General features: G+C 45.1%; 1 protein-coding gene across 11 annotated transcripts in view; it reads left to right on the forward strand.

The window, feature by feature from the left end:
• Positions 1 to 16098, forward strand: part of CDK5RAP2 (CDK5 regulatory subunit associated protein 2) — a 225812-nt gene extending 209714 nt beyond the window's left edge. For 4 of the 11 annotated variants that reach the window (XM_064291535.1, XM_064291537.1, XM_064291532.1 and 1 more), the window contains 4 exons: positions 1338 to 1478; positions 10839 to 10965; positions 15209 to 15255; positions 15684 to 16097. In XM_064291535.1, coding sequence (XP_064147605.1) covers positions 1338 to 1478; positions 10839 to 10965; positions 15209 to 15255; positions 15684 to 15740 — 372 coding nt within the window. In that variant the 3' untranslated portion in view covers positions 15741 to 16097. Of the gene's footprint in view, positions 1 to 1337; positions 1479 to 10838; positions 10966 to 15208; positions 15256 to 15683 lie in introns of all 11 variants that reach the window. The other 7 variants (XM_064291539.1, XM_064291534.1, XM_064291540.1 and 4 more) reach the window with 4 other exon arrangements.
• Positions 16099 to 25705: the final 9607 nt, after the last annotated feature.

A 25705-nucleotide genomic window follows, 5' to 3' on the forward strand; every position in this document is an offset into this window, starting at 1 on the left:
CTTTTTTATTTTGTGTTGTTTTGCTAAATTGTAAGAGACAATTTTATATTTTATATTCCAATAGATAATAAGCTCCAGGAAAGCAGGGATACTGTTTGTTTTGCACAATTCACTACCTAGCACAGGATCTGGCATGGAATAGGTGCTTGGTAAATATTTGTTAAATGACTTAATTAATATGAATAATATTATTGTTCTTTCTGATTATAATCTGTATTGCATGAAAACTGGAAACTGGAAAAGCATAAAAAAGAAAGCATCTATAAATATACTACCAAGAGTTTAACACACTTAAAATTTTGATGTATATATACTTTCAGTTTATTCATGGAGTTTAACAAAACTAGCTCATAAGTAAATGAGTTTCATATTTTAACTTTGAGTTAACATCATATTGTGAACATTTTTTCCCTGTCTCATTCATTTTTTTTCTAGAATTTGACTTCAATGGCTACAAAATAATCTAATGTATGGATATACCATCATTTATTTACTCTTTCACCTGTTTGTTGGACATTTAAGCTGTAATCAGCAGCCATATATGTAGGTCTTTGATCACATCTTTGATTAGTTCCTTAGGATGAATTCCTAGAAGTGAAATTACTGCCTCAAAGAGTGTGAACTTTTCTGGGCTCTTGATAACTATTGCTGTGTTACCTTCCGAAAAGATTGCTTCTCCACTCAAGTGTATCTGTCTCTCTGTACTCTTGTCTTCATCAAGTATTTTTATATATAATGATTTTTGCCAATTTATAGCTGAAAAGGGTTATGTTCTTTTATTTTGTATTACTTGTGAAGACAAATAGTCTTGTAATTTTTTTTAAGCTTTCATAGTCCCCCTTCTCCGAATTATATCTTTGCTTTCCCATGCCCCTGCCACCCCATCAATTTGAGTTTGCTTCTGCCAGCAGAGGATGGGAGAGACTTTACAGGACCCTAATATTCTCATTAAGCAGAGACATTTAACAGGGGCTGCTGAAAAAAAAAACAAAACATTTATGTTGCTTGCCTTGCTGTTGATGGTGTTTGCCTTTCAGAGTCTCCGTGGGCTGCAGGGCCGTGCGAGTGGCTCTATTAAGGGCCCTCCCCGTGGCGTAGTAAATACAGTTAATGCTTCATGGTTATTGATTAGACTAAAATCCCCACCAAAATTCTTTTGTAATCTGTAATTCACCAGTCTTTAAGAACAATAAATTGGTGTCGTCTGGCACCATGTTCTTGCTCAGCATGTGAAACACAAGCCCTACAGCCTGGAGATTTATGCTGCCCATTAAAGCTTACTTGTCCATAATCTTTTTCAAGACTTCATGTAACAGCCTTCTCATCGGCCTGTGTAGGGTCACTTGGCGCCTCTGAGCCAGTTTGTCACCAGTGTAAACACAGCCCAGCTGATCCTGGAAGAAGCCTCGAGGTTATTGAAGCTTCTCTGGAGAGTCTCACTCCCCACAAATGACCAGTGCACCTTTCACTGTGAGCAGGTAGGTGGTGACACATGGATTCAGAGGCTCACAGTTGCCCCTGGGGGCCTGTGTCTCAGTCTTCTTTATCAGAGCCCAGGGCCTGGCTCTCAGCAGCTGTGCTCTCAGTTTGGGGTATGCGTTAGAGGGAGTGGAAGGCACCATGTTTGTTAAGAGGGATGTGCCGGACACTGTGCTGGCTGCTCTACCTGTGCACGTACCTGATCTCCTAGCATCCCTGTGAGCTTGGCCACAGCCCTGACCTGACAGTGCCCCTACCCCTAGCACATCTTTGTTGAGTTGAGTCCTATTGTGAGGAAACTGAGTCTCAGGGAGGTGAGGTACTGACTCAAGGTTACAGAGCTAGTTTGAAAGCCTGAGTATCTATCCGAACTCAAAGTTTATTTTATTTTATAAGCGGTCAGTCCCAGTTTTTAGTGGGCCTTATTCAAAATCTGTTTTAAATACTTAGGAATGACAATTTCCCTGGACTCTGACCTACTTCCATTCCAACTCATAGCAATTCTATTGGACTGAGTAGAACTGCCCCATAGGGTTTCCAAGGAGTGGCTGGTGGGTTCGAACTGCTGACCTTTTGGTTTGCAGCTATAGCTCTTAACTACTGTCACATCAGGGGTCCGCCTGGCCGATAGTAGGTATTAAAAACATATTTTTGAATAAATGTGTGAATAGTTTTCTATCATACCCCAAATGAGCACCTGTCCCATATGATTTTTAAAGCACAACATGTCTGAACTAGACATTGACCCTGAGTACACACACTGCCTGCTGTTTTTGTCCTCAGCGTACAGTAGTAGCATCTGTGTGTTAAATAGATGGGATGCAGTCTGGATTTTTGTCTTTAAGTTCCATTCATCTCCGCTACTTACAGATTAGTCCAGGGACTGGTCGTGCTCATGACGATTTGCCTCTTTTTTTCTGAGACTTTTCTGGGTAATTGATTATGCTTACTTTAGCATCATAGAGTTTTAGAGCCAGAAAAAGGGCCTTGGAGATGCTTCGCTTTGCTGATGTACACAGACCCCCTGTGTGGTGTTAAATTGCCTCTAGCCACTTTGCTGTCACTGCCTATGTTTCATACAGTGCCTTTTGCTTGGTGTGAAATGTGTGTAAAGTAGATTTTTGTGTTTTCACCAGCAACCCCAATAGTTTTTGTACTACCTGGCAGTTTCTGAGTGCTATTAATTTGCCTTTTGCATTTAATACACCATCCTCTGCAGTCCAACCAGCTGTAGCAGAACTGCTGTAGAAAGTGTGTATCATGTCTGTCAGTTTATCTAAGAAAGTTGTGGGGGTGGGCATAGAAATACAGGCATACCTGGTTTTATTGTGTTTTGCTTTATTGCACTTCACAGATCCTGCGTTTTTTACAAATTGAAGGTTTGTGGCAACCCTGCATCGAGCAAGCCTATCGGCACCTTTTTCCAACATTACATGCTCACTATGTATCTTTTGTCACATTTTGGTAATTCTCATAATATTTAAAATTTTTTCATTATTATTATATCTGTTATGGTGATCTATGATCAGTGATCTTTGATTTACTTCCGTAATTATTTTGGGGTACCACAAAGCATACTCATTAGATGGCGAACTTAATTCATAAATGTTGAGTGTATTCTGACTGTTCCACTGACTGGCTTTTCCCGCATCTCTCTCCCTCTCCTGGAGCCTCCTTATTCCCTGAGACATGCCAATATTGAGATTAGGTCAATTAATAACCCTACAGTGGCTTCTAAGTGTTTGAGTGAAAGGAAGAGTTGCACATCTCTCACTTTAAATAAAAAGCTAGAAATGATTAAGCTTAGTGAGGAAGACATGTTAAAAGCCGAGATAGGTGGAAAGCTGGGCCTCTTGCACCAAACAGCCAAGTTGTGAATGCACAGGAAAAGTTCTTGAAAGGAATTGAAAGTATTACTCCAGTGAACACAGAAATGATAAGAAAGAGAAACACCCTTATTGCTGATATGGAGAAAGTTTTAGTGGTGTGGATAGAAATCAAACCAGGCACAACATTCCCTGAAGCCAAAGCCTGATCCAGAGCAGGCACTTCTCTTTATTTCTATAAAGGCTGAGAGAGGTGAGGAAGCTGCAGAAGAAGAGTTTGAAGCTAGCAGAGGTTGGTTCATGAGGTTTAAGGAAAGAAGCTGTCTCCATAACATAAAAGTGCAAGGTGAGGCAGCATGTGCTGATGTAGAAGCTGCAGCAAGTTATCCAGAAGATCTAGCTAAGCTAATTGAAGAAGGTGGCTACACCAAACAGCAGATTTTCAATGTAGACATAACAGCCTTGTATTGCAAGAAGATACCACCTAGGACTTTCATAGCTAGAGAAGAGAAGTCAATGCCTTTAAAGCTTCAAAGGACAGGCTGACTGTCTTGTTAGGGGCTAATGGAGCTGGTGACTTTAAGTTGAAGCCAATGCTCATTTACCATTCCAAAAATCCTAGGGCCCTTAAGAATTAATGCTGAATCTACTCTGCCCGTGGTCTATAACTGGAATAGCGAACCCTGGATGACTGCACATCTGTTTGCAACGTGGTTTACTGAATATTTTAAGCCCATTGTTGAGACCTACTGCTAAGAAAAAAGATTCCGTTCAAAATATTACCAGTCATTGACAACGCACCTGGTCACCCAAGGACTCTCATGGAAATGTACAAGGAGATTAATGTTGTTTTCATGCCTGCTAACACAACATCCATTCTGCAGCCCATGAATCAAGGAGTAATTTTGACTTTCAAGTCGTATTATTTAAGAAATACATTTCGTGAGTTGCCATAGATAGTGATTCCTCTGGTGGATCTGGGAAAAGTAAATTGAAAACCTTCAGGAGAGGATTCACCATGCTGGATGCCATTAAGAACATTCGTGATTCGTGGGAGGAGGTCAAAATATCAACATTTAAAAGGAGTTTGGAAGAAGTTGATTCCAACCCTCATGGATAACTTTGAGAGGTTCAAGACTTCAGTAGAGGAAGTAACTGCAGATGTAATGGAAATAGCAAGAGACCTAGAATTAGAAGTAGAGCCTAAAGAAAGTGGTTTCTTGAGAGATGGAATCTACTCCTGGTGAAGATTCTGTGAACACTGTTGAAGTGACAACAAAGGATTTAGAATATTTCATAAACTTAGTTGATAAAGCAGCAGCAGGGTTTGAGAGGATTGACTCCAATTTTGAAAGAAGTGCTACTATGGGTAAATGCTATCAAACAGCATTGCTTGCTACAGAGAAATATTTCTTGAAAGGAGAAGTCAGTCAATGCAGCAAACTTCATTGTTGTCTTATTTTAAGAAATTGCCACAACCACCCCAATGTTCAGCAACCACCACCTTGATCAGTCAGCAGCCGTCGACACTGAGACAAGGTCCTCCATCAGCAAAAAGAATATAACTTGTTGAAGGCTCAGATGATGGATAGCATTTTTTAGCAATAAAGTATCTTTTAATTAAGGTATGTGGATTGTTTTTCTAGACATAATGCTATTGCATACTTAATAGGCTACATATAGTGTAAGCATAACTTGTATATGCACTGGGAAACCAAAAAATGCACGTGACTTGCTTTATTGTGCTATTCGCTTTATTGCGGTGCTCTAGAACAAAACCTGCGGTATATCCGAGGTATGCCTTAACATAATTTTTTTAAAAATGGGAGGATAAACAACAATATAGGTTCGTTATGGGGTGGAGGGACGATGGAGGGGATGGTGTGGAAGCTAGATTTCTCTGAATAGACCTTGTGTTTTGTAGATTTGATTTTGAAATTGTTAAGTGCTTTATAGAATTATAAATAAAAATAAATCCAAATGGCAGGATTGAAACAAACACACCTTACTGTATAAGCATTGGAGGTATAATCATACAAAGAGGAGATATTTCAGTGCCTCAAACATAGTAATTTGACTGTACATCCCTAGTAGAAATACTCAGTGGGCAAAAACAACTATAAAAAAATTAAGCTGTTATCAGAGATTCTATTATGAGTAGCAATATTGGAATTGACATTCTGAAACTGTCATATGGTAGGTAAAGCAATTAAACCAATTACGTTAATTTCATTAGGAACCGAGATATTCACTGTAAGAGAAGAGAGATACAAATATAAAAGAAGTTAGTAAAAACCCTGTAATCTTAAATATGAATTGGAAATATCAGCATGACTACATGATGCATTTTCTGTTTAAAAAATTTACTAGCTCTCTCCATGTAAACAGCTTTAGGAACGATGACCAATCCCATACCATTTAGCTCCCCTAGCCCCTAAATTGTGGTTTCTTTTTCTCTTTAAAAGGAACAAGGAGTCCTTGGAGAAATGGCTTGATTCTAGTTCTGGGACAGGAAATGTATAATATGAGCTTGGAACATCTTCTCATTCTAGTAAGAAAAGGGAAAAAAGGAGGGAAAATGAGGGAAGGAGCACCTGTAGATGTGTAGTGATTCTCAAAGCCTGGGCCAGCAGCATTTGCATTACCTGAAAACTTGTTAGAAATGCAGATTTTCAGGCTCCACCCCAGACCTTGTGAATCAGAAACTCCAGGAGTGGGGCCCAGCAGTCTGTTTTCACAAGCCCTCAAGGTAGTTTTGAGAAGCACTGGATTAAAAGAAACTTAAGGAACACATCAATCAAATGTAAAGTATGGAGCTTATTTGGACCTGGAATCAAACAAACCAGTTGTTTGAAACAATAGAGTTATGATGCAACCAGGGAAATGTGTCTACTGATTGTATATTTGGTGGTACTAAGGAATTATTGTCATTTTTGTTTGTTTTAGATACAATAATGATATGTTTGTTAGAAATGAGTCTTTTTATTCTAGAGGTATATACTGAAATACTTTATAAATGAAATGATATGATTAATTTCTAGAATTGTCTTCGAAATAATCTGGGGTGCAGATGAGCAGGGATGTATAAATGAGACAAGATTGGTCGTGAGCTGGTAATTGCTGAAGCTGGATGGTTACCTGGCGGCTCACTATTTTTTTATTTCTACTTTTATAAACGTTTGAGGTTTTTAATTGTAAAGAGGAAAACCAGGAGAAAAACCTCCTCCAGAAATCAGATTGGAATTGCACATGGATGAAATGCGATGCCTCCTGGCAGGGGAGTGGCTTCCAGCCCTGTGCGAGGCACTGTGGCCCTCAGTAAGATCTGTTCTGGTGCCTGCCTCTTGGGTGCCAGGCATTCTGCTATACACTCAACATCTCATTCTGTCCCCTGTAGGGGGACTTCAGAGGGCTAGGTGTATTCCCATTTTTCTGGAAGTAGGACCTGAGGCTCTAAGCGGTTAAGTGGTTTGCCCCAACGTCATACAGCTAGGAATTGACAGAGCTGGGCTTTGATACCGCTGCTGTTTTTACCATCATATATATTCGTCCTGTAAAAATGAAGATTTTAATCCAGTGAAACAAGCAGACACATAAATAATTAAAATTCCTTGTGTTAAATGCTGCATAGAATATTCAGGGGTTAGGAGAGCACAGATGAAGGTTGACCCACCATTGGGCAAATGGTCTTGCAGCACCTACTTTGTGCAAGGCCCTGTGGGAAGCGCTGTTGATCAGAGGAAAGAACTGATCTCTGCCCTGAAGGAGCTTGTTGTTCAGTCAGGGAAACAAACAAGTAAACAACCAGTGTTAAGTGGGCCATGAGAGGGGAAGCACTAGGTGCCATGGGTGTCCAAAGGAGCAGTAGTCAGTCTAGGCTGCTGATGGGGAAGGGTCTCAAGGAACGCTTCCTAGAGGAGGTGAGGCCTGAACTGACTTTAGAAAGAGGACTAGGGGTTAGCCAGACAGGGTGTGAGATAATCATTCCCCTCCCTTCAGGCACCATCTTGATTGAGTCTCAGTCTGCTGCAGTGTGGTAGATGGGTCAGGGATTATTACCCCTACTGTACAGGTGTGGAACTGAGGCTGTGAATGTAGAGTGACTTTGTCCTTGAATGTGTGGCCTCTGGAGCCATGACCAGAACCCACGTGTTTGTGGGCTGTTAACATGAAGAAGAGAATCAAAGAAAATCTGGTGTTTAAATTAGAATCTGTTTTGGAACTACAGTTGAAGTCCTTGTACCTGACACCATTGGTTAGTCTTAAAAGTAGGCTAAAGCAGGGAATCAAAAAATGATACATACCTTAAACATCTTAGTTTAACTTAAAAGAGATAAATGTAGACTGGTTTGCTGTTCTTTTGATGTTGGGCCAAGGCCTTTTCTTTGACTATGAGTCTGCTGATTGGAGTTCACATCTTCCTTCTTTCATAAACTACATCCAAAATGTATGTCTGTCACTTCCAATTTCTGGTTCTTTAAGATGAAGAGAAAACTTAGACAGTAGCAAATCAATTTGAATATAGATTCTTCTAGACTGTGTTCCTTCCACATCTTTTATAGTGGTCTCACCCATACCTAATTTGCCAGAAATGTGTTTTTTAGTGACTTGCCTTTATATCAAGTCTTCCCTGAAGCATATGTTAGTTTTCATACAACCAGTCCTCTCTTTTCATGTATATATTTCATGGGTTTACTTAATATTTAATTAAATCATGTGATTTAATTACTACAACTGCTATAAACAAGTTTGGGAACAAACTAAAGGGACTGTCTATAAACTGACTGTTTCACATCCCATCTCTCAGGAGCAGAAGTGTTTCGCTGTAGCAGAGAGTAAGCAGTCTGTGCCAGGGCATCAGTCAGTGTATTTCACAGAGAGGAAGGGGGCACTCTGACCCCATGAGCTGGTTCAGTGAAGACTGGTGAGGAGAGCCTCTGCAGAAGGTTGGGGCTCTACAGCCTGGCCATACTCTGCTCTCCTCTGAACAGTCCAGACAGGCTCTCCTAGTGCATCATACCCTCAATAAGGCTTCTGTAATCACTTTTTAAAATTTGAACATTAAGACTGGGAAAAAGTTTTTAGCTATGACATTTCCGATCAGTGCCTGATCTCTAAAATCTACGTGATATTACAAAAACTCAACAACAAAGAGACAAATAACCCAATTAAAAAATGGGCAAAAGATATGAACAGGTACTTCACTAATGAAGACATTCAGGTAGCTAACAGATACATGAGGAAATGTTCACGATCATTAGCCATTAGAGAAATGCAAATCAAAACTACAATGAGATTCCATCTCACTCCAACAAGGCTGGCATTAATCCAATAAATACAAAATAATAAATGTTGGAGAGGTTGTAGAGAGAATGGAATACTTATACACTGCTGGTGGGAATGTAAAATGGTACAACCACTTTAGAAATCGATTTGGTGCTTCCTTAAAAAGCTAGAAATAGAACTACCATATGATCCAGCAATCCCAGTCCTTGGAATACATCCTAGAGAAATAAGAGCCTTTACATGAACAGATATATGCACACTCATGTTCATTGCAGCACTGTTTACAACAGCAAAAAGTTGGAAGCAACCAAGGTGCCCATCAACGGATGATTGGATAAATTATGGTATATTCATGCAGTGGAATACTACGCATCGATAAAGAACAGCGAGGAATCTGTGAACCATTTCATAACATGGAGGAACCTGGAAGGCATTATGCTGAGTGAAATTAGTCAGTTGCAAAAGGACAAATATTGTATAAGACCGCTATTATAAGAACTGGAGAAATAGTTTAAACAGAGAAGAAAATATTCTTTGATGGTTACGAGATGGGGGAGGGAGGGAGAGAAGGAGAGTGGTAGTCACTAATTAGATAGTAGATAAGAACTACTTTAGGTGAAGGGAAAGACAACACACAATACAGGAGAGGTCAACATAGCTGGACTAAACCAAAAGCAAAGAAGTTTCCTGAATAAACTGAATGCTTCGAAGGCCACCGTAGCAGGGGCCAGGGTTTGGGGACCATGGTTTCAGGGGACATCTAAGTCAACTGCCATAATAAAATCTATTAAGAAACCATTCTGCATCCCACTTTGGAGAGTGGCTTCTGGGGTCTTAAATGCTAGCAAGTGGCCATCTAAGACGCATCAATTGGTCTCAACTCACCTGGAGCAAAGGAGAATGAAGAACACCAAAGACATAAGGTAATTACGAGCCCAAGAGACAGAGAGGGCCACATAAATCAGAGACTACATCATCCTGAGACTAGAAGAACTAAATGGTGCCCAGCTACAATCGATTACTGCCCTGACGGAACAGAACAGAGAACTCCTGAGGGAGCAGGAGAGCAGTGGGATGCAGACCCCACATTCTCATAAAAAGACCAGGCTTAATGGTCTGACTGAGACTAGAAAGACCTGGGAGGTCATGGTCCCCAGACCTCCTGTTAGCCCAAGACGGGAACCATTCCCAAAGCCAACTCTTCAGACAGGGATTGGACTTTTTTTTTTTTTATGGGATAGAAAATGATACTGGTGAGGAGTGAGCTTCTTGGATCAAATAGACACATGAGACTGTGTTGGTATCTCCTACCTGGAGGGGAGATGAGGGGGCAGAAGGGGTCAGAAGCTGGCAGAATGGACACAAAAAGAGAGATTGGAGGGAAGGAGTGTGCTCTCTCATTAGGGGGAGAGCAATTAGGAGCATATAGCAAGGTGAATGTAAGTTTTTGTATGAGAGACTGACTTGATTTGTAACCTTTCACTTAAAGCGCACTAAAAATTAAAAAACAAAAAATTGAACACTATAACATTTTTTAAACTAGCATTGTAATTGCTATAAAATAGCAAACAATGCAGATAATTTTAAAACAGTGAAAAGCAAAATATCCCAAATTACATCTCCCAGAGATAATCACTGTTAACATTTTCATGGCATCTCTGTCATCACCGTTCTCTAGACATCTCAATACACGCATCTGAATATAGACAAATATCTTCAGGTTTATGAAACAAGGAATGCCGGACATACAGTACATGTTGTTTGGGGCTCTCTTCACTCATGATCATCTTCCCATGTCCGTGAACATACAGCTCTACAACATCATTTTTAATAGCTGCAAAATTATTCTGGTGTGTGTAAGTACCATCATTTATTTACCCAGACCCTCTCTGAAACAAATCAGCTTTATGTTTTGCTACCATGAACATCTTGGTGCACCGGCATCTTCCTGTGCTTGTGCTGTTTCTCCTTGGGCAAACGCCAAAGTGTGGAGCTGCTGGGTCAGACAATGGCCAGGGTGCCTCCTAGCTGGGCCCTGATAGTTCCCTGGCAGTCATGGGAGTGCTGTCCCCACACCCTCACCACCACGGAGTTTTGTCCAGTTGGGCCAATCAGATCAATAGAAAATGGCATCTACTGTTTATTGAAATGGCTTCATTAGTGAGGCTGAGCAACTCTGTATATATTTCTGTAATTCTTCTATGTGATCTGATATTTCAAATTCTTTATTTTCCTAATTCTTTTTAGATTGGAGACATGAAAGCAGAGATCACCAAATTACAAAAAAAATTGTTTGAACAAGACAAGAAGTTGCAAAACACCGTCAAGCTCTTGCAGCTGAGCAAGCACCAGGAAAAGGTTATCTTTGACCAGTGTAAGTGAGGGGTCAGGGGTGGGGAGGGGGTGGGCGACCATCTTGCCTGATCACTTCTAGCCTCCATTAATAATCTATACCCACATCTGTAATCTTGCCTCCTATTTATGGGCTTCTTTTCATACTTCACCCTTTCCCACTGGCACAGACAAATGTATTCACTTAATGAAGACCTAGGTGGAGGTGCCGCCTGATGCCATTTGAGGAGACAGGTGGACGTGCAGTGATGGGAACATGCATAGGGTGTCACAACAGCAGTGAGAGGGAAGTAGGGTGGGCATCACTCTGGGCGGTGGGCTTCTTGGATGAAGTGACACCTGTGCTGAGTCTGAAAGGATGATTAGGTGTTAGATGGAAGGGACAATGGCTGTCTAGGCAGAGGGAGCAGCGTGGACAAAGGTAGAGAGGCAAGAAATAAAGTCTTATATGTGAGAAATCAAAAGCAGATCATGCTGGTGGAGAAAAAGCTTCAAGTGGCAAGTTGAGGCAGGAGGGGCTGGGGGACCAGGGACTGCATTGTGAAAGGCCCAGTGTGGCAGGCAGGGGCTGCTCCCACTTAGAGCAGAGGACTGACTTGTCACGTCTGTGTGACACAGGCTCACTGGGGGCTGCCCCATCAGCGAGGAGAGAAGCTGATTCAGTAATCCAGCAAGAGAGCAGCCTCAGCCAGGACAGGGGAATCAAGAGGAGGGGAAGGGATTTGAGAACTAGTTCTCAAGACAGATATAGAAACTCAAGTTTAATAACTTCTGTAAGGTCAGTCCCAGCTCTGATCTTGGTGCTTCAGAGAATGTTGGGAACATATCCATTTCACTGGTTTAAACACTTAGCCCTCAGTCACCTGGGCATTAGAGAAGCAGGTAGGAGCTGGGTTTGTATTAGTGCCTGTTGTCAGCATAGCCCTGGCCAAGCCTCATGGTTGTCTGTGTGTCAGTTTCCCTGTCTTAGGAGAACTGCTGACTGTAGCATTTTCCTCTCTGGAGTGGGAGCCTGCCGAATGCTGCTGTCTTAACAATGTCAGACTTTCTGGGGCATTTCCGAGAAGCACAGATCATAGATGATTGTCAAGTAGGAGTTCTCCTTAGCCATTCCCCTGGGAACCTTCTGAAAATGGATTCTGTGAGACTGGCAAATTTGAACTGCAGAAGAAAGCTCAGTTCCTGCTCTGCATCCCCATGCCAGGCTCTTAAGACAGAGATGAACAAGACAGTTCCTGCCAGCACAGAGCTTCAGCTTAATGGGGGATGAGGTGCCAAGTGCATTCCAGGCAGCCTGAGAAGGTGGTTCAGGACACTGGACTGATTAGGTCTTGAAGGGTGAATAGGAGTTAGTCAGATGGTGAAGGAAGCAGGAGGAGCAGGAGCCTGGTGAGACAGAACTGAGGGTTCAGGGACATGCTTGGGACATGCCATGGCTCTTGCTGTGAGAGATAATATGAGGGGGTAAGGCAGGGAGTGATGTGGTCCATTTGAGTCTTAGAAGGTCCCTGTGGCTGAGCATGGAGACCCAGGAGGCCAGGGAAAGTTCTTCAGGGGTGCAGCAGACCTCCAGGAGAGGAAGAAATAGTTTTGAGAGATAATAAAGAGGTGGACCTGGCAGAGCGGTGGGGGTCTAAGGGGGTTCTTACATGCCTAGGGGTTCATGTCACTTGTACAGAAAAGGCACACAGGGAGCAACCTGGGGGGAGACAATGCCAGTGTTGGTTGTGTTTGAGGTAGTTGTGGAACATTTGGGTTAGACTCATGGAGCAGCAAGGGGATGGGAAGTGATGCTTCTGTATAGTCACGACTTGATAATATATGCCTCAGTTTTCTCATGTGTAAAATAGGGATGATAATGGTACCTGGACTGTATTATCGTTAGCACAGTGCCTGGGACAAAGTAGATGCTCAATGAATGCTACTCCTCTGCTCTTTCTATTAGGTCAGACTGAATCCTGTGTTTGGAGGGGGCAAACTATTAGTAGAAGAACAGCAAACATCTCATAGCATTTCCCATCTGTGTAAAAAGGTATCACCTGTTTCTGCATGTACAAGGCTTGGCACAGAGCGGGGGCTCCACTCAAAGTGGGTTGGGGAGCTTGCCCAAGGTCACACAGCTGGTCATTGGCCTGGCCCTGTGACTCCCTCTGCTATGCCAGGCTTTGTAGCTCACCAGCCTCATAGGTCTGTTTCTGGCTCTAAAGTGACTTAGTGAAAGTTGGAGTAGTGTCCCCTCCTCCCCCTTCCCCGCAGGATGACAGGGAAAAGCAAGGGCCGAGGGCTGGTCCCTCGTGGGACACGCCGAACATTGTATCTCCTCCCAGAGTCTACAGGGGAACGTAAGGAGAGGGGGTCGTGGTGTGACCCAGGACCACTTGCTTCACTTCTGAGCCTCGGGTCCTCGTTTGCAAATTGAGGACAGTAATACCTACCCCATAGGGCTGGAGGGATGATGATTCAGTGAGGTCACAGTTGGTAAGCAGCCTGTCACCAGGCACATACCACTCAGGTTAGTGTCTTCCTTGCTAGCGCCCTGCTGAGGTAGAAAGAGCCCTGGACCTGGTCGTACAGACCTGGTTTGAGTCACATCTGCAATGGGACAAGTCTTGATTTGGGACAAGTTCTTTACTTCTCTGTCCCTCAGCAGTGGGAATTCTGTGCTTTGGAATGTGAGCAGTGCAGTTCAGATGTAAGGCCCATCTATCAAATTTAGAGGTTGTGTTTCTCACTTCTAACTTGAGCCAGGTGATCCTTAGCTCTTCTACTGTGAGTTTTGTTTTCTAGGTACATTGAGTGTGTTTCAAAATTATTTTTAACCTCCACAGTCGTGATACTTTTCTGGGTCACGGGTCCCTTGGTGAATTTCAAGACAGCTATCTGTGGTTTCTCTTCCCAAAAAATGCGTACCTCTGTATACACCCACAGACTTGTACATACTTTCTGGGAAAAAGGAGCCCCCAAAGCATATCCGCAGCCCCAGGTCAAGAACTGCTGCCCTGCAGCATGAGGTGAGGGTGAAGGGGCAGAGAGGCAGTGGCTGCCTTTGCAGTTCAGTTTGTTCAGTTAAAAACAAAGCCCCAACTTCCCATTTCTTTCCTCAGTGTCACAGTTTGCAAACAGACGTTGTCACCTCCAGATGGGAATTTTTGTGAGGCAAGAAATAAATATTTTCTCAAGGCTACCACATGGCACCTATTCTGGGAGTTGGTGGAATTGGGCTGAGTGTGTTGTGGGGTGGGGGGGCGGGGGGTGAGCCTGTTTCAGCCCTGGGCACTATTGGCCAAAGGTCCAGTTCCAGAGGCCTTGTGTCTTTCCCCGGGTAGTGAGCTGGAGTCCCTGGTCCCCACCAAGCCCTGCTTAGAATGAATCCGTGACCAGGCTTAGAAGTCTGTTCAGTGGTGGCATTCCAGCCGCTGCTGGAGTTTATGTTGGAAAAGAAGAAGATCAAGGGAGGAAGTGACCTTCCTTTACAATTGCCCTACTGAAAGGCTGGGCACTCCCACATCTCCCTGTAAGTTCTGATATACTGAGGACCTGCCCATTACACAGCTCAGAGGGTCCAGGTGGACAGAGACCTCTGAAATTATCCCGTCCATGCTCTTCTGTCCAGGTGGAACATAACTTGCCCAGGGAAACCATGTTGGGCTTGTCTACTGGTTAGAGGGCAGACTAAGGAGAAAAATGTCCAGCAGTCTTTCTCCCAGGCTGTGCAGAGCTGGCTGGAAGAACTGATGTGTAAAGTCTGACTTTACAGACTGCTCTCCACCCTTAACTTAGACCTCCACATATGGGTTTGCTTGGAGCAGGGCACACCCCCTTCACAGAGGGCCTAGGAAACTAGTGTCTGTCAGGCACTAGTCAGGTACTGGGCTTCTACCCTCTCCTCCACCTTCATCCTTCCAGGCCCATTGAAGTGAGCCCTAGATGCACCTGGGGTCCAGGAGGCTGTGCAAAGCCTCAGTTTTATCTTCTTTAAAATGGGGTAGTACATTCTCTCTTCTGGTATTGCTGTGAGGTTGTGCCTAGCCATGGTCTTGAAGAGGTGTTTCTGAGCCACCCTTTCTTCTTGAGATGAATTATTTGGTCCTGGGGCATGTGCTGGGACAGGTGGGGTCTCGTACCTCTCCTTGGTCCGAATGCTTCAGGATTGCTCAATCTGGACCCTTTGGGGTTGGGGAGCTCCTTCTCCCTGAACTTGGCTTTTACACTGTCTTCCTGGACATGAGTGTTTCTAATCATCCCATTCTCCATTCTCTCCACAGTGGTTGTAACCCACAAAATCCTTCGGAAAGCCAGAGGAAACCTGGAGGTACTGCGTCTTTGAATTTACTTCATTGGAAGTCATTGGGGATTGGGGTGGATTCAGGGCTGAAAGGACTTCTTTTGAAAGACTAAGTTGGAGGTGCAATCTGTTCATCGTCAGTTGGGTGTGAAAGTTTCATTTTGTCATATGCCATGCCATCAGTGATGATTCTAATTTTTCAATGTTTATGCTGATTTTACAAGTGAGATACACAGCAAACAGTGCCTGGCACATAGTAGGCTTTTGATAAACATCTCTTGAATGGATAAATACAAAATGATCTTTTTGTCATTTTGTTTTCTAAAAGTTTAGTGAATAAACGTAAAATTTGAAAGCAGTTTCAGAACAACAATCTTGCTTTTACTTCGTCAGGGTCTTACTTGAGAAACCCTCCACTGGACCTAAAATTCTCCTTTTTTTCTCCCTTTCCCCAGCTTAGGCCCGGGGGTGCCCATCCAGGAACATCCAGTCCCAGCAGACCAGGCTCCTGAGGAGAACTTGCAGCCAATAAAGCTTGTGGTTCCCCCACTAAGCCCTCTCGCTGTCTCTTTGTTCTAAGTGTGGTTCCCATTTATTGAGATGAAAAGGGCTGTCTGGACAAAGAAAATCTATTTTTCCCATAATGTTTTCTGTCCTAAAGTTGGTTTAAGGCTTGTTGTATAACAAGGTTCAGGTGCTCCGTGACGAGGTTTTGAAAAGGCTTTGAGCCTTGAGGGTGTTTGATATTTTGGAGCTTGAGTAAGGTACCTGGATAGGAGGCGTTATTGCTGCTCAGATCGGCGAGCTTCGGGTCTGCCCTGGATCTGCTTAGTACTCGGCCAGCACCACAGTTTGACAATTCTAATTAAATGATTCATTTCATTTCAACTTGGTTATTCAGTTATTTCAAGTGGAGCTTCAAAGTCCAGGTCCCAAACTCCCAAGAGTTGACTGGCTAGGGTCTTGGGAGTCTCATTGCCCTCAGATAGTGCTCTGAGCCCTCACTGCCAAGCCCACTTGGGCCCGGAGAGGAGCGACTCTCCATGCAGTGCAGCTAGAGGGCGATGACTGCACCTGACACGTGCACTGCATCTCTCAGTCCCATTGCTAGCAGTCCTCTGAGGTGGTGCTTTTCCCAGTTAAGGAGAGAGCACGGTGAGGCTAGAGCTGGGACTCGGCACTTGTTGTCACCCTGATGGTGGTAATGATGTGCCCACTTGGCCGTCCCCATTGCTGCTTAGTGGGCTGTCTTTCTACAACCCTGCCATTGACCTTTGTGTTTCCTTATCCTCTACCTTTGCCCTGAGCTAAGCCTCGTTTGCAGATGAGGAAAGTGAGGCTCAAGACTGGTCTAGGGTCCTTGTGAGAAACAGTGACAGGACTGGGACTCCACAGCTGTGCTTAGACATGACCCATTGCTGCCCAGCTCTGCTCTTTCCGCCTCACTGCCCTGCCCCCACCACTTGGCTACCACATAGCAGACACCAGCTGACAGATGGCCTTCGTTTGTGTAGTCTGCAGTCAGGGGCATTTGAATCCTGGCTCAGTATCCCTCTGTATCCCCACTCCTCTAGCCATCATTCTGGGGGGACTTTAAAGTCCATTTGCTGGACCCCTCAGTGTGCTTTCCCTCTGAAATAATTTATTCTAACATTTTGCCTTCTGACCGTAACCTCCTGCTGGCTTGCTCCCTTGTTCCTTTCTCTGTTTTGACCTCTTTGAGGTCCTGGTCTCTGGGTCCCTCTACCTTTTTCTCTATCAGCTTCTTTCTCATCTTTAGTTCCTTTTTCATAAACTATCTCAAGTCTTGCTTCTCACACCCAAGTGCCTCTACCCTGCAGCAGTCGAAGTGTTTAGAAAAATCATACATCTGGCCAGAATGCTCTCCTGTCCAAAACACTTTAGTGGCTTCTTGTTATCCTCACGAGTCCAGATCCCTAACAAGGTTTACAAGGACCCTGCCAACCCCTCCGGCCCCCTCTTCCCTCCTGGCACTCTGTGTTCCAGGCAGTCTGTTGGTCTTAGGTCACTGAAGGGCCAGGCTTCCCTTCCCAGCCTTGGCCTGTAACGGTCCCTTTCTGAAATGCTCCTCTGACCCTTTTCTTCTCCTAGTTATCTTTGAATGGTCCTTCAGAAATCATCTCCTTTGGGAAGCCTCTCCTGACATCCGATACTGGGTAAAGTGCCCTTCCTGTTTCTCCTGTAGCCCCCTGTTCCCCATGTGTGTGTAGTGCTCCCCAACTTGGTTGAAGTTCAGGGGAGCAGAGTTTTATGTCTCGTTCATCACCAGCACTTGGCCCAGGCCTTGCCCATGGGCAATACTCAGTAAACAGCTGAGTAAACAGACCAGGCCCTGCCTTCAAGTTGCTCAGTGATTGTGACAACTCCGCTGCTCAGTCCAGTACAGATTACAGGCACCTTCACCCCACTGCCTCACTGGAGTCCTCCAGTGCCCAGGTGGGATTGGTGGTCAGGCTAGTCCCTGTATTCACACAGAGCCTAAGTGACTCACCCAAGCCTTTTGAGTGGTAGAGCCCAGCCTTAATCCCTCTTGTCCTTCCAAACTGCTTACTGCTTTGCCCCTGCAGCTCCCCAGATATGAGGATGATTTGAGGTGAGGTTGTGGTTGGGTCAGCTAGAGGCCTAGAGAGTGGAGGGGCAGGAGCCAGGCTTGGAGTCAGGGAACGGCCCTCATCCCAGTCACCCCACCTCTGTCCCTCTGTTTCCCCATCCAGTTAACGAGGGTCTGGGCATGTGGTCAGAGGGACCCTCAGATCCGCTTGGGATCCTGTCATCTGTGTTCTCTTTGTGAGAAATACTGCACAGTTGTACCTCATCTTAATACATGCTGGTGTGTGAAAATCCCTGTCAGGGATTGTAAATTTGAAAAGAGGCTTTGATTCTGTAGGTAGGTGCTTTGGGGTTGGGAGAGAGACAGATGCCAGCCATACCTAGAAGCAGAATCTTTGATAGGGTGAAATAATGTGAAATTGTTCACTAAAGATACCTGGTAAGCAAGGTAAGCACCATGCTTACCTTACCTGTTGGATAATCAGCCCCTTTTCTGGTTTCCTTTTCAAGAAGTTGCACAGTTGAATTCCTAAATGGAAGCTCAGCTCTTTATAGGAGATGGTTCAGCATGGCATTGTGGAGGGAAAAGGAGGCCTGGTTTCTAGTCCCAAGTCTCGCGCTGTTATCATCAGTCTCTACATCTGTAAAATGGGAGTTACCTTTCTGTCCAGTCCTGATAAGAGAGTTGTCATGAGACTCAGAAATTTGGAAGTCTCTGAACAATAAGACCCTTTCTAAAATCAATGACTATTCAGTTTCTTTCAGCAGCTGGTCTCAAGCAAGTTTTTGAAGTGCTGTTTTAAGATCCCGTGGCTGCTGAGTGTACATGTGGTTATGTGCATTTGCGTGCGTGTGCCTGTGCGTGTAGGCTGTACGACATGGTAGTTAGGGTTCAGGTGTGGGAGTCAGACCTGGGTTCGGATGCTATCCCTGACGTGGCCATGATAAACTTCGATGTACAAGAAACAATACTACCTCCTTCCTGGCAGCAGTGAGAATATTGGCTGGGGGCATGGCAGCAAACTCGGTCGTTGGCAAGGGCAGGAGCTGGAAGGGGTGTGAGGGGACATCCACTTTCTGTTCCGGAACATCCCAAGCCTCTTCTGCTTGCTAAACCCGTGCTTGCCTAGGAGCAGGGCCCAAGGAGGAGGGTGCTCTGCGGACCCTGTTGGCCCCTTGCTGCAGTTCACCCACAGCTTTTCAGGATCCTGTAATCCCCAAAGCAAAGTGTATTCTCACCCCCCATTTTAGAATCGTGTGGAAATATCCCCAACCTTGGGCTAGTGAAGGCCCTCCCTCTACTGGGAGGTGGAGAAGCGGCCCGGTTTGTTTGGGCTGGATGAGGTCCAAGAACAAACTGCAAATAAGGACAATTTGGACCTTGAGAAAAGCTCCATTGTCCCTGGTGAGTTAATTTTACCAGCAGCTGAATTCAGGAGGCTCTGAAGCAGTAATCAGAAAATGCGTCAATTTCCTGTTGGTGAAATTAATCACCACGTGTGCCTGAGGAGTAACACCTGATAGAAACAGCTGCAAGGGCTAAATATATAGAGAAAAGGAGGGGGCGAGGCACAGGGCCTCCTGCTCTCCCAGAGCCTCTGGAGTGCTCCGGAGCACCTCCTTGAGAATGGGCTTTGGTCTCACTCCCTGAGTCCTACCTGCCCACTTCTCTGCTTTAGTCCTGAGGGCAAAATCACTGTCCCTCCAGGTGCATCCACACTGTGCATCATCTCACCAGTTCACACCATGCCATCCATTTGACAAATGAGATAACCAATCCGTGGAGAGTGATGTGAGCACGTGCTGGAGCCAGGATTTGAACCTAAGTCTGTCAAAGCCTGCTCTCTGGACCTCTTTAGTTTCCTCTCTCCCTGAAATGCTGTCTGTTCCGAGCACTGCAGACCTTTTCCTGCATTACAACCAAAGTATCTTACCCTGCCCTTTCTACAAAACGTTCCTCGGTGACCAGAACAGGGACCCAGAGACCAACAATTGAATTCCTGGACACAGCAGCTAGAGACGTGCCTGTGAATGGCCCATGGATGGAGAAAGAGTGATCTTGTTAATAAGTCCTCAGCATTGTGGAGGCAGAGAAACATGCCTGAGGGAGCCTGGCCCTGCCAAAATTACCTCTTCAATCTTGGCTATATTTTAAGTCTAACTCAAAAATTCAATTGTCAAAATTACTCATCCCATCTACTGAGCAGCCCAGGACTCTGTTAGGGGCCAGAGGTGTTTACCTCTTGCCACAGATGGGGCCTCCCCATCGCACTCTGCTGGGAGACCCAGCATCTTGCCCTGCCCTTCAGGAGAGAGCAAGAACCTAACCTCAGTTTTCATCTATGTAAAATTTCGAGCTGTGGAAACACAAAGATATGTAATGGTGAACCCTGAGGATCGGACATGGGCCAAACCAGTGGGGCTTGCTTGTTCATTCATCTCAGTGAAGGTTCTGCCTCCAACCAGATGTATATGCTACAGTGATCTTGACACTTCCTCCTCCCCCACGTCCCATATCCCATCACAATTGTGGCCACTTTATCCTTTTATCTCATAAGGTCATCCCCCTTCTTCACCTCCACCACTGCCTTGGTCCAAGCAACTACTGTCTTTCTCCTGGACCACTTACTGTAATAGCTTTCCAGTTGGCCTCCCCACATCTATTTGTAACCCTTCCAAATATCCCCCATAGTACAGCCAAAACAATTAAAAGCTGATCATGTTATCCCCTGGCTTAAAACTTTGATTGCTTCCCATTGTACTTTGAGTGGCCTATAGGCCCTTAGTGTATTGAGACTTGTCCATTCCCTCAGTCTGCTCCAGCTGTTTGCCTACCCAGCTCGCCATGCTCCAGCCATATTGGCCTTTCCTTTTTCTCCGGCCTCAGGGTCTTTCCACATGCTGCCCCCGCCTACCATGCTCCCACCTACTTCTCTGACTTCTCTTGCTCGTTGACTCCTCTTCATGCCTTAGAGCCCAATTGCAAGTCACTTCCTTAGAGAAGCCTTCTTGATAACTGACTTTCCCAGATGAGATAAGGAGCCCCTATTATACCCTGTCATGTTATTGTTAGGTGCCGGCGAGTCGGTTCCGACTCAGCAACTCTTTGCACAACAGAGCGAAGCACTGCCCGGTCCTGTACCATCCTCACAATCGTTGCTATGTTTGAGTCAATTGTTGCAGCCACTTTGTCAGTCCATCTTGTTGAAGGTCTTCCTCTTCTTTACTCACCCTCTCTACCTTACCAAGCATGATATCCTTCTCCAGGGACTGGGCCCTGCTGATAACATGTCCAAAGTATGTGAGACGAATTCTAGCTATCCTCGCATCTAAGGAGCATTCTGGCTGTACTTCTTCCAAGACAGATTTGTTCATTGTTCTGGCAGTCTGTGTATGTTCGATATTCTTTGCCAACACCATAATTCAAAGGCATCAATTCTTCTCTGGTCTTCCTTACTCATTATCCAGCTTTTGTGTGGATATGAGGCAATTGATAACACCATGGCTTGGGTCAGGTGAACCTTAGTCCTCAAAGTGACATCTTTGCTTTTCGACACTTTTAAAGAGGTCTTTTGCAGTAGATTTGCCCAGTGTAATATGTCCTTTGATTTCTTGACTGCTGTTTCCAGGGGCATTGATTATGGACCCAAGTAAAATGAAATCCTTGGTAACTTCACTCTTTTCTCTGTTTATCATGATGTTGCTTATTGATCCAGTTGTGAGGATTTTTGTCCTCTGTGTTGAGGTGTAATCCATACAGAAGGCTGTGGTCTTTGATCTTCATCAGTAAGTGCTTCAAGTCCTCTTGACTTTCCAAAAGCAAAGTTGTGTCATCTGCATGTGGCAGGTTGTTAAGGAGTCTTCCTCCAATCCTGATACCCGGTTCTTCTTTGCGTAGTCCAGCTTCTCGGATTATTTGCTCAGCATATAGATTAAATAAGTATGGCAAAAGAATACAACCCTGATGCACACCTTTCCTGATTTTAAACCATGTGTATCCTCTTGTTCGGTTTGGACGACTGCCTCTTAGTCTATGTACAGGTTCCTCATGAGCACAATTAAGTGTTCTGGGATTCCCATTCTTTGCAATGTTATCCATAATTTGTTGTGACCCACACAGAGTTGTTTGCCTTTGCATAGTCAATAAAACACAGGTAATCATCTTTCTGGTATTCCCTGCTTTCAGCCAAGATCCATCTGACATCAGCAATCATATCTCTCATTCCACATCCTCTTCTGAATCCAGCCTGAACTTCTGGCAGCTCCTTGTCAATGTACTGCTACAACCATTTTTGAATTACCTTCAGCAAAATTTTACTTGTGTGTGATATTAGTGCTATTGTTCAACATTCCGTTGGATCATCTTTCTTTGGAATGGGCACAAATATGAATCTCTTCCAGTCTGTTGACCAGTCCATTTCAGCTCACTAATGTCTAGGATATCAATCTTTATGTGCTCCATTTCATTTTTGATGACTTCCAATTTTGCTAGATTCATACTTCGTACATTTCACCTTCCAATTATTAATGTATGTGTGCAGCTGTTTCTTCTTATTTTGAGTTGTGCCATATCAGCAAATGAAGGTCCCGAAAGCTTGACTCCACCCACATCGTTAAGGTCGATTGTACTTTGAGAAGGCAGTTCTCCCCTAGTCGTATTCTGAGTGCCTTCCAGCCTGGGGGGCTCATCTTCCTGCACTGTATCAGACAGTGTTCTGCAGCTATTCATAGTTTTCATTGGCCAATTTTATCAAAAGCAGACTGCCAGATCCTTCTTCCTAGTCTGGAAGCTCTGCTGAAACCTGTCCATCTTTGGTGACCCTCCTGGTATTTGAAATACTGGTGGCATAGTTTCCAGCATCACAGCAACATGCAAGCCACCAGAGTATGACAAACTGCAGGAGAGTGGTGGTACCCTGTCATAGCATAGTTATTCTCCCTCACTGGCACTTGGTCTCCATTGTGACTTTAGATTGTATTGCAAGTGTGATTTTTTTTGTGGGGGAGGTGTTAGCCTTTCCCCATCACTAGTCTGAGAACCCAGTGTGGTCTGCTGACCACTCTAGCCCAGTGCCTGGCTTAAAACAAAAAAAAAATCCATGGCCATCGAGTCGATTCCGACTCATAGTGACCCTGTAGGACAGAGTAGATCTGCCCCATAGAGTTTCCAAGAAGCGTCTGGTGGATTCGAACTGCCAACCTTTTGGATAGCAGCCGTAACTTAACCACTACGCCACCAGGCCAGCAAATACATTGACTCACCAGACATCCCCAGAACGGCTCCCACCTTCTAATCAAAGATCTCAGACCGGTAGGGAGAACACACAAGTGATGCTGCTAATAAGGAAGACTTGTTGAGGAGTCCTGTGAGCTGGGCAGTCTTTGTAACATTACCACACACAATTCTCAAAAAAAGCCCTCTGAGGAGGTGGTGTTGCTACCCCATTTTCCAGAAGAAGCACTGGGGCACAGAGTGGCCTGCCCAAGATCACAGAGCTGGCAAGCTGGAAGCCGAATTCAGAAGTGGCAGGCAGGCTGCAATGCAGGCCCTCCACCACGGGGCTGCGTGTGAGTACAGTTCAGTGCGGTAAGTGCTAAGATGGCTTGGGTGCGGGCTGGGGTGGGATCTGTCCGTCCTGCAGAGTGTCAGTTTCTACTTAAAGCTCGCTCAAAAGGCTCCTGCAGGTGCATCCAGTGCCAGCTCTGCCCCTGGCCCGGCCAGTCTCTGCCAGTCTCTGGGCCTCGGTCTCTTTGTCCGTTGGAGCTGCCTCTAGCTCACCCCTTTAGGCCTCTCTGTCCGCATAGTGGAAACCCTGGTGGTGTAGTGGTTAAGTGCTATGGCTGCTAACCAAAAGGTCGGCAGTTCAAATCCGCCAGGCGCTCCTTGGAAACTCTATGGGGCAGTTCTACTCTGTCCTACAGGGTTGCTATGAGTTGGAATCTACTCAATGACAGTGGGTTTGGTTTTTTTTTTTTTTGGGTCCTCATAGTTTTCCAGGTCCCATCCAGGTTCTGCCCATCTGTGGCTTGGCCATTTTGACTCCTCACTGGGGAAGCAGCTGCCCCCGCCTGATCCCAGAGGGCAGCACCAGGCAGTTGAGCCCCTCTCCACTTTGATCACAATGTTAATAAAACTACGCAGTGGTTACCAGCCACCTTCCTATGCGTTTCTCTTTCGAATGCTGTAATCACATCCTTGTTAACAGGCATCCACGCGAGAGCTTAATTACATGTTTTCAGATTTTAAAAAATCCTCTGTATTAATGCCACTTCCTCTCAGATAGAACAACGTGTGACCCCAGCTCATTTGTGGCACTGGATGGGCTGTGATGGAAGACAGGAAGAAAGAGCAAAGCTGCCCTGGGTTGCCCCTCCACACCCCTCCCTCTATCTGAAGTGAATGTGTAGTGGGGGTGGCAGACACAGGCAACCAGGTTACAAGGGTCCTTGGTGGTGGAAGCCAGTAGCCAAGAGCCCAAATGAAATGTGTGTGTGTGTCTTAGTTTCCTAGGGCTTCCATAACAAAATACCACAAAGTGGGTGGTTTAAAGGGCAGAAGTTTAAAGCAGTTAAATGTAAAGCACTGTTTTGGAGACTAGAAGTTCAAATTAAGGCATTGGCTCTAGGGGAGGGTTTCTCCTTGTGGGTAGCCCGGGGGTGTTCCTTGGCTGCTTTGATGTATCTTCACATGCTGTCTTCCTCCTGTATGTGTGTGTATGTGTGTGTCTATTCTCTTTTTGTAAGACACCACTCAGAAGGGATTAGGTTTAGGATCTACCTTACTCTGCTATGTCCTCATTAACATAACAAAATAGAACCTCTATTCCCAAAAAGGGTCACAGTCACAGGTATAGGGGTTAGGACTTTAACACAACTTTTTTGGAGGACACGATTCAATCCATAAATCTCTCTCTCTCTCTCTCTGTGTTGGGGCTAATGGGAGGTGGGTGGGTGCAGATACTCAACATAGGAAGGGATTTGGAGACATTTCAGTTTTACTGAATACAACATTTTCTGAGCACCAACCCTGCCCAGAGCTGTGAGACAGGTGTGCCTGAGGCACTCACGCTTTGGCAGTGGGAGAACCAAGTACATGGTGAACTGGTTACCTCAGGGTAAGTGATAAGCACAGTGAAGGGGGAGGCACAAGGGCTGTAGGTGCCCAGACAAGAGGCTCCAAACCTGATCTTGGAGGTTGGCAGGTATCCTGAGGTGACAGTGGGGTGAATGGTGAAGGATGACTTTTGTGAGGTGGAGAAGGTGGGGAGGAGGGGTGTGCTAAGTAGAGGGAACAGCGTGGGCAAAGGCTTCAGAATGGTGCCATTGAACTGGCCATTGCTTAGAATCCAGTCAGGGATGAAGAGGAGACAGGGCTGGAGAGGTTGGCAAGGATCTCAGGTGCCAGGATGAGGCAAGTGGGCTTTACCTGACGAGAGCAGGGAGCCATGAGAGGGTTTGAAGCAGGGAAGAGATAAGGATAGATTTGTGTTTGGAAAGGTGCAGCCAGCTGCAGTGAGGCTGGGACAGGAGCTGGGATGGAAGCTATTGTGGGAATCCATAGTGTCCTGACCATGGAGAGGCAGGGTGGATCCAAGATGCCTGGGGAAGGGACCAGCGGTCAGGACATGCTTGGGGACCTGTGTGTGTCTGTATGGAAGAGGCAGTGTGTGTACTGTGTGATGAGGATGAGAGGAAGAGCAGAGAGTCAAGGCTGCTGATTTCCGGTTCAGGCAATGGTGTTGCATCATTCACGAGAGACAACAGTATGGAAGAATGACTAATGCCAACCATGCCTTTCAAAGTAGGTAGAATGTATAGGTGGGGAATAGGAACAGGGCACTCCAGGCAGAAGGAATAGTTTGTGCAAAGGTATGGAGGCTATTGAGGGACTTACCAACTGGAAGAG

Source organism: Loxodonta africana, chromosome 9 (genome assembly GCF_030014295.1).
Source record: "Loxodonta africana isolate mLoxAfr1 chromosome 9, mLoxAfr1.hap2, whole genome shotgun sequence".
NCBI classification, from domain to species: Eukaryota; Metazoa; Chordata; class Mammalia; order Proboscidea; family Elephantidae; genus Loxodonta; species Loxodonta africana.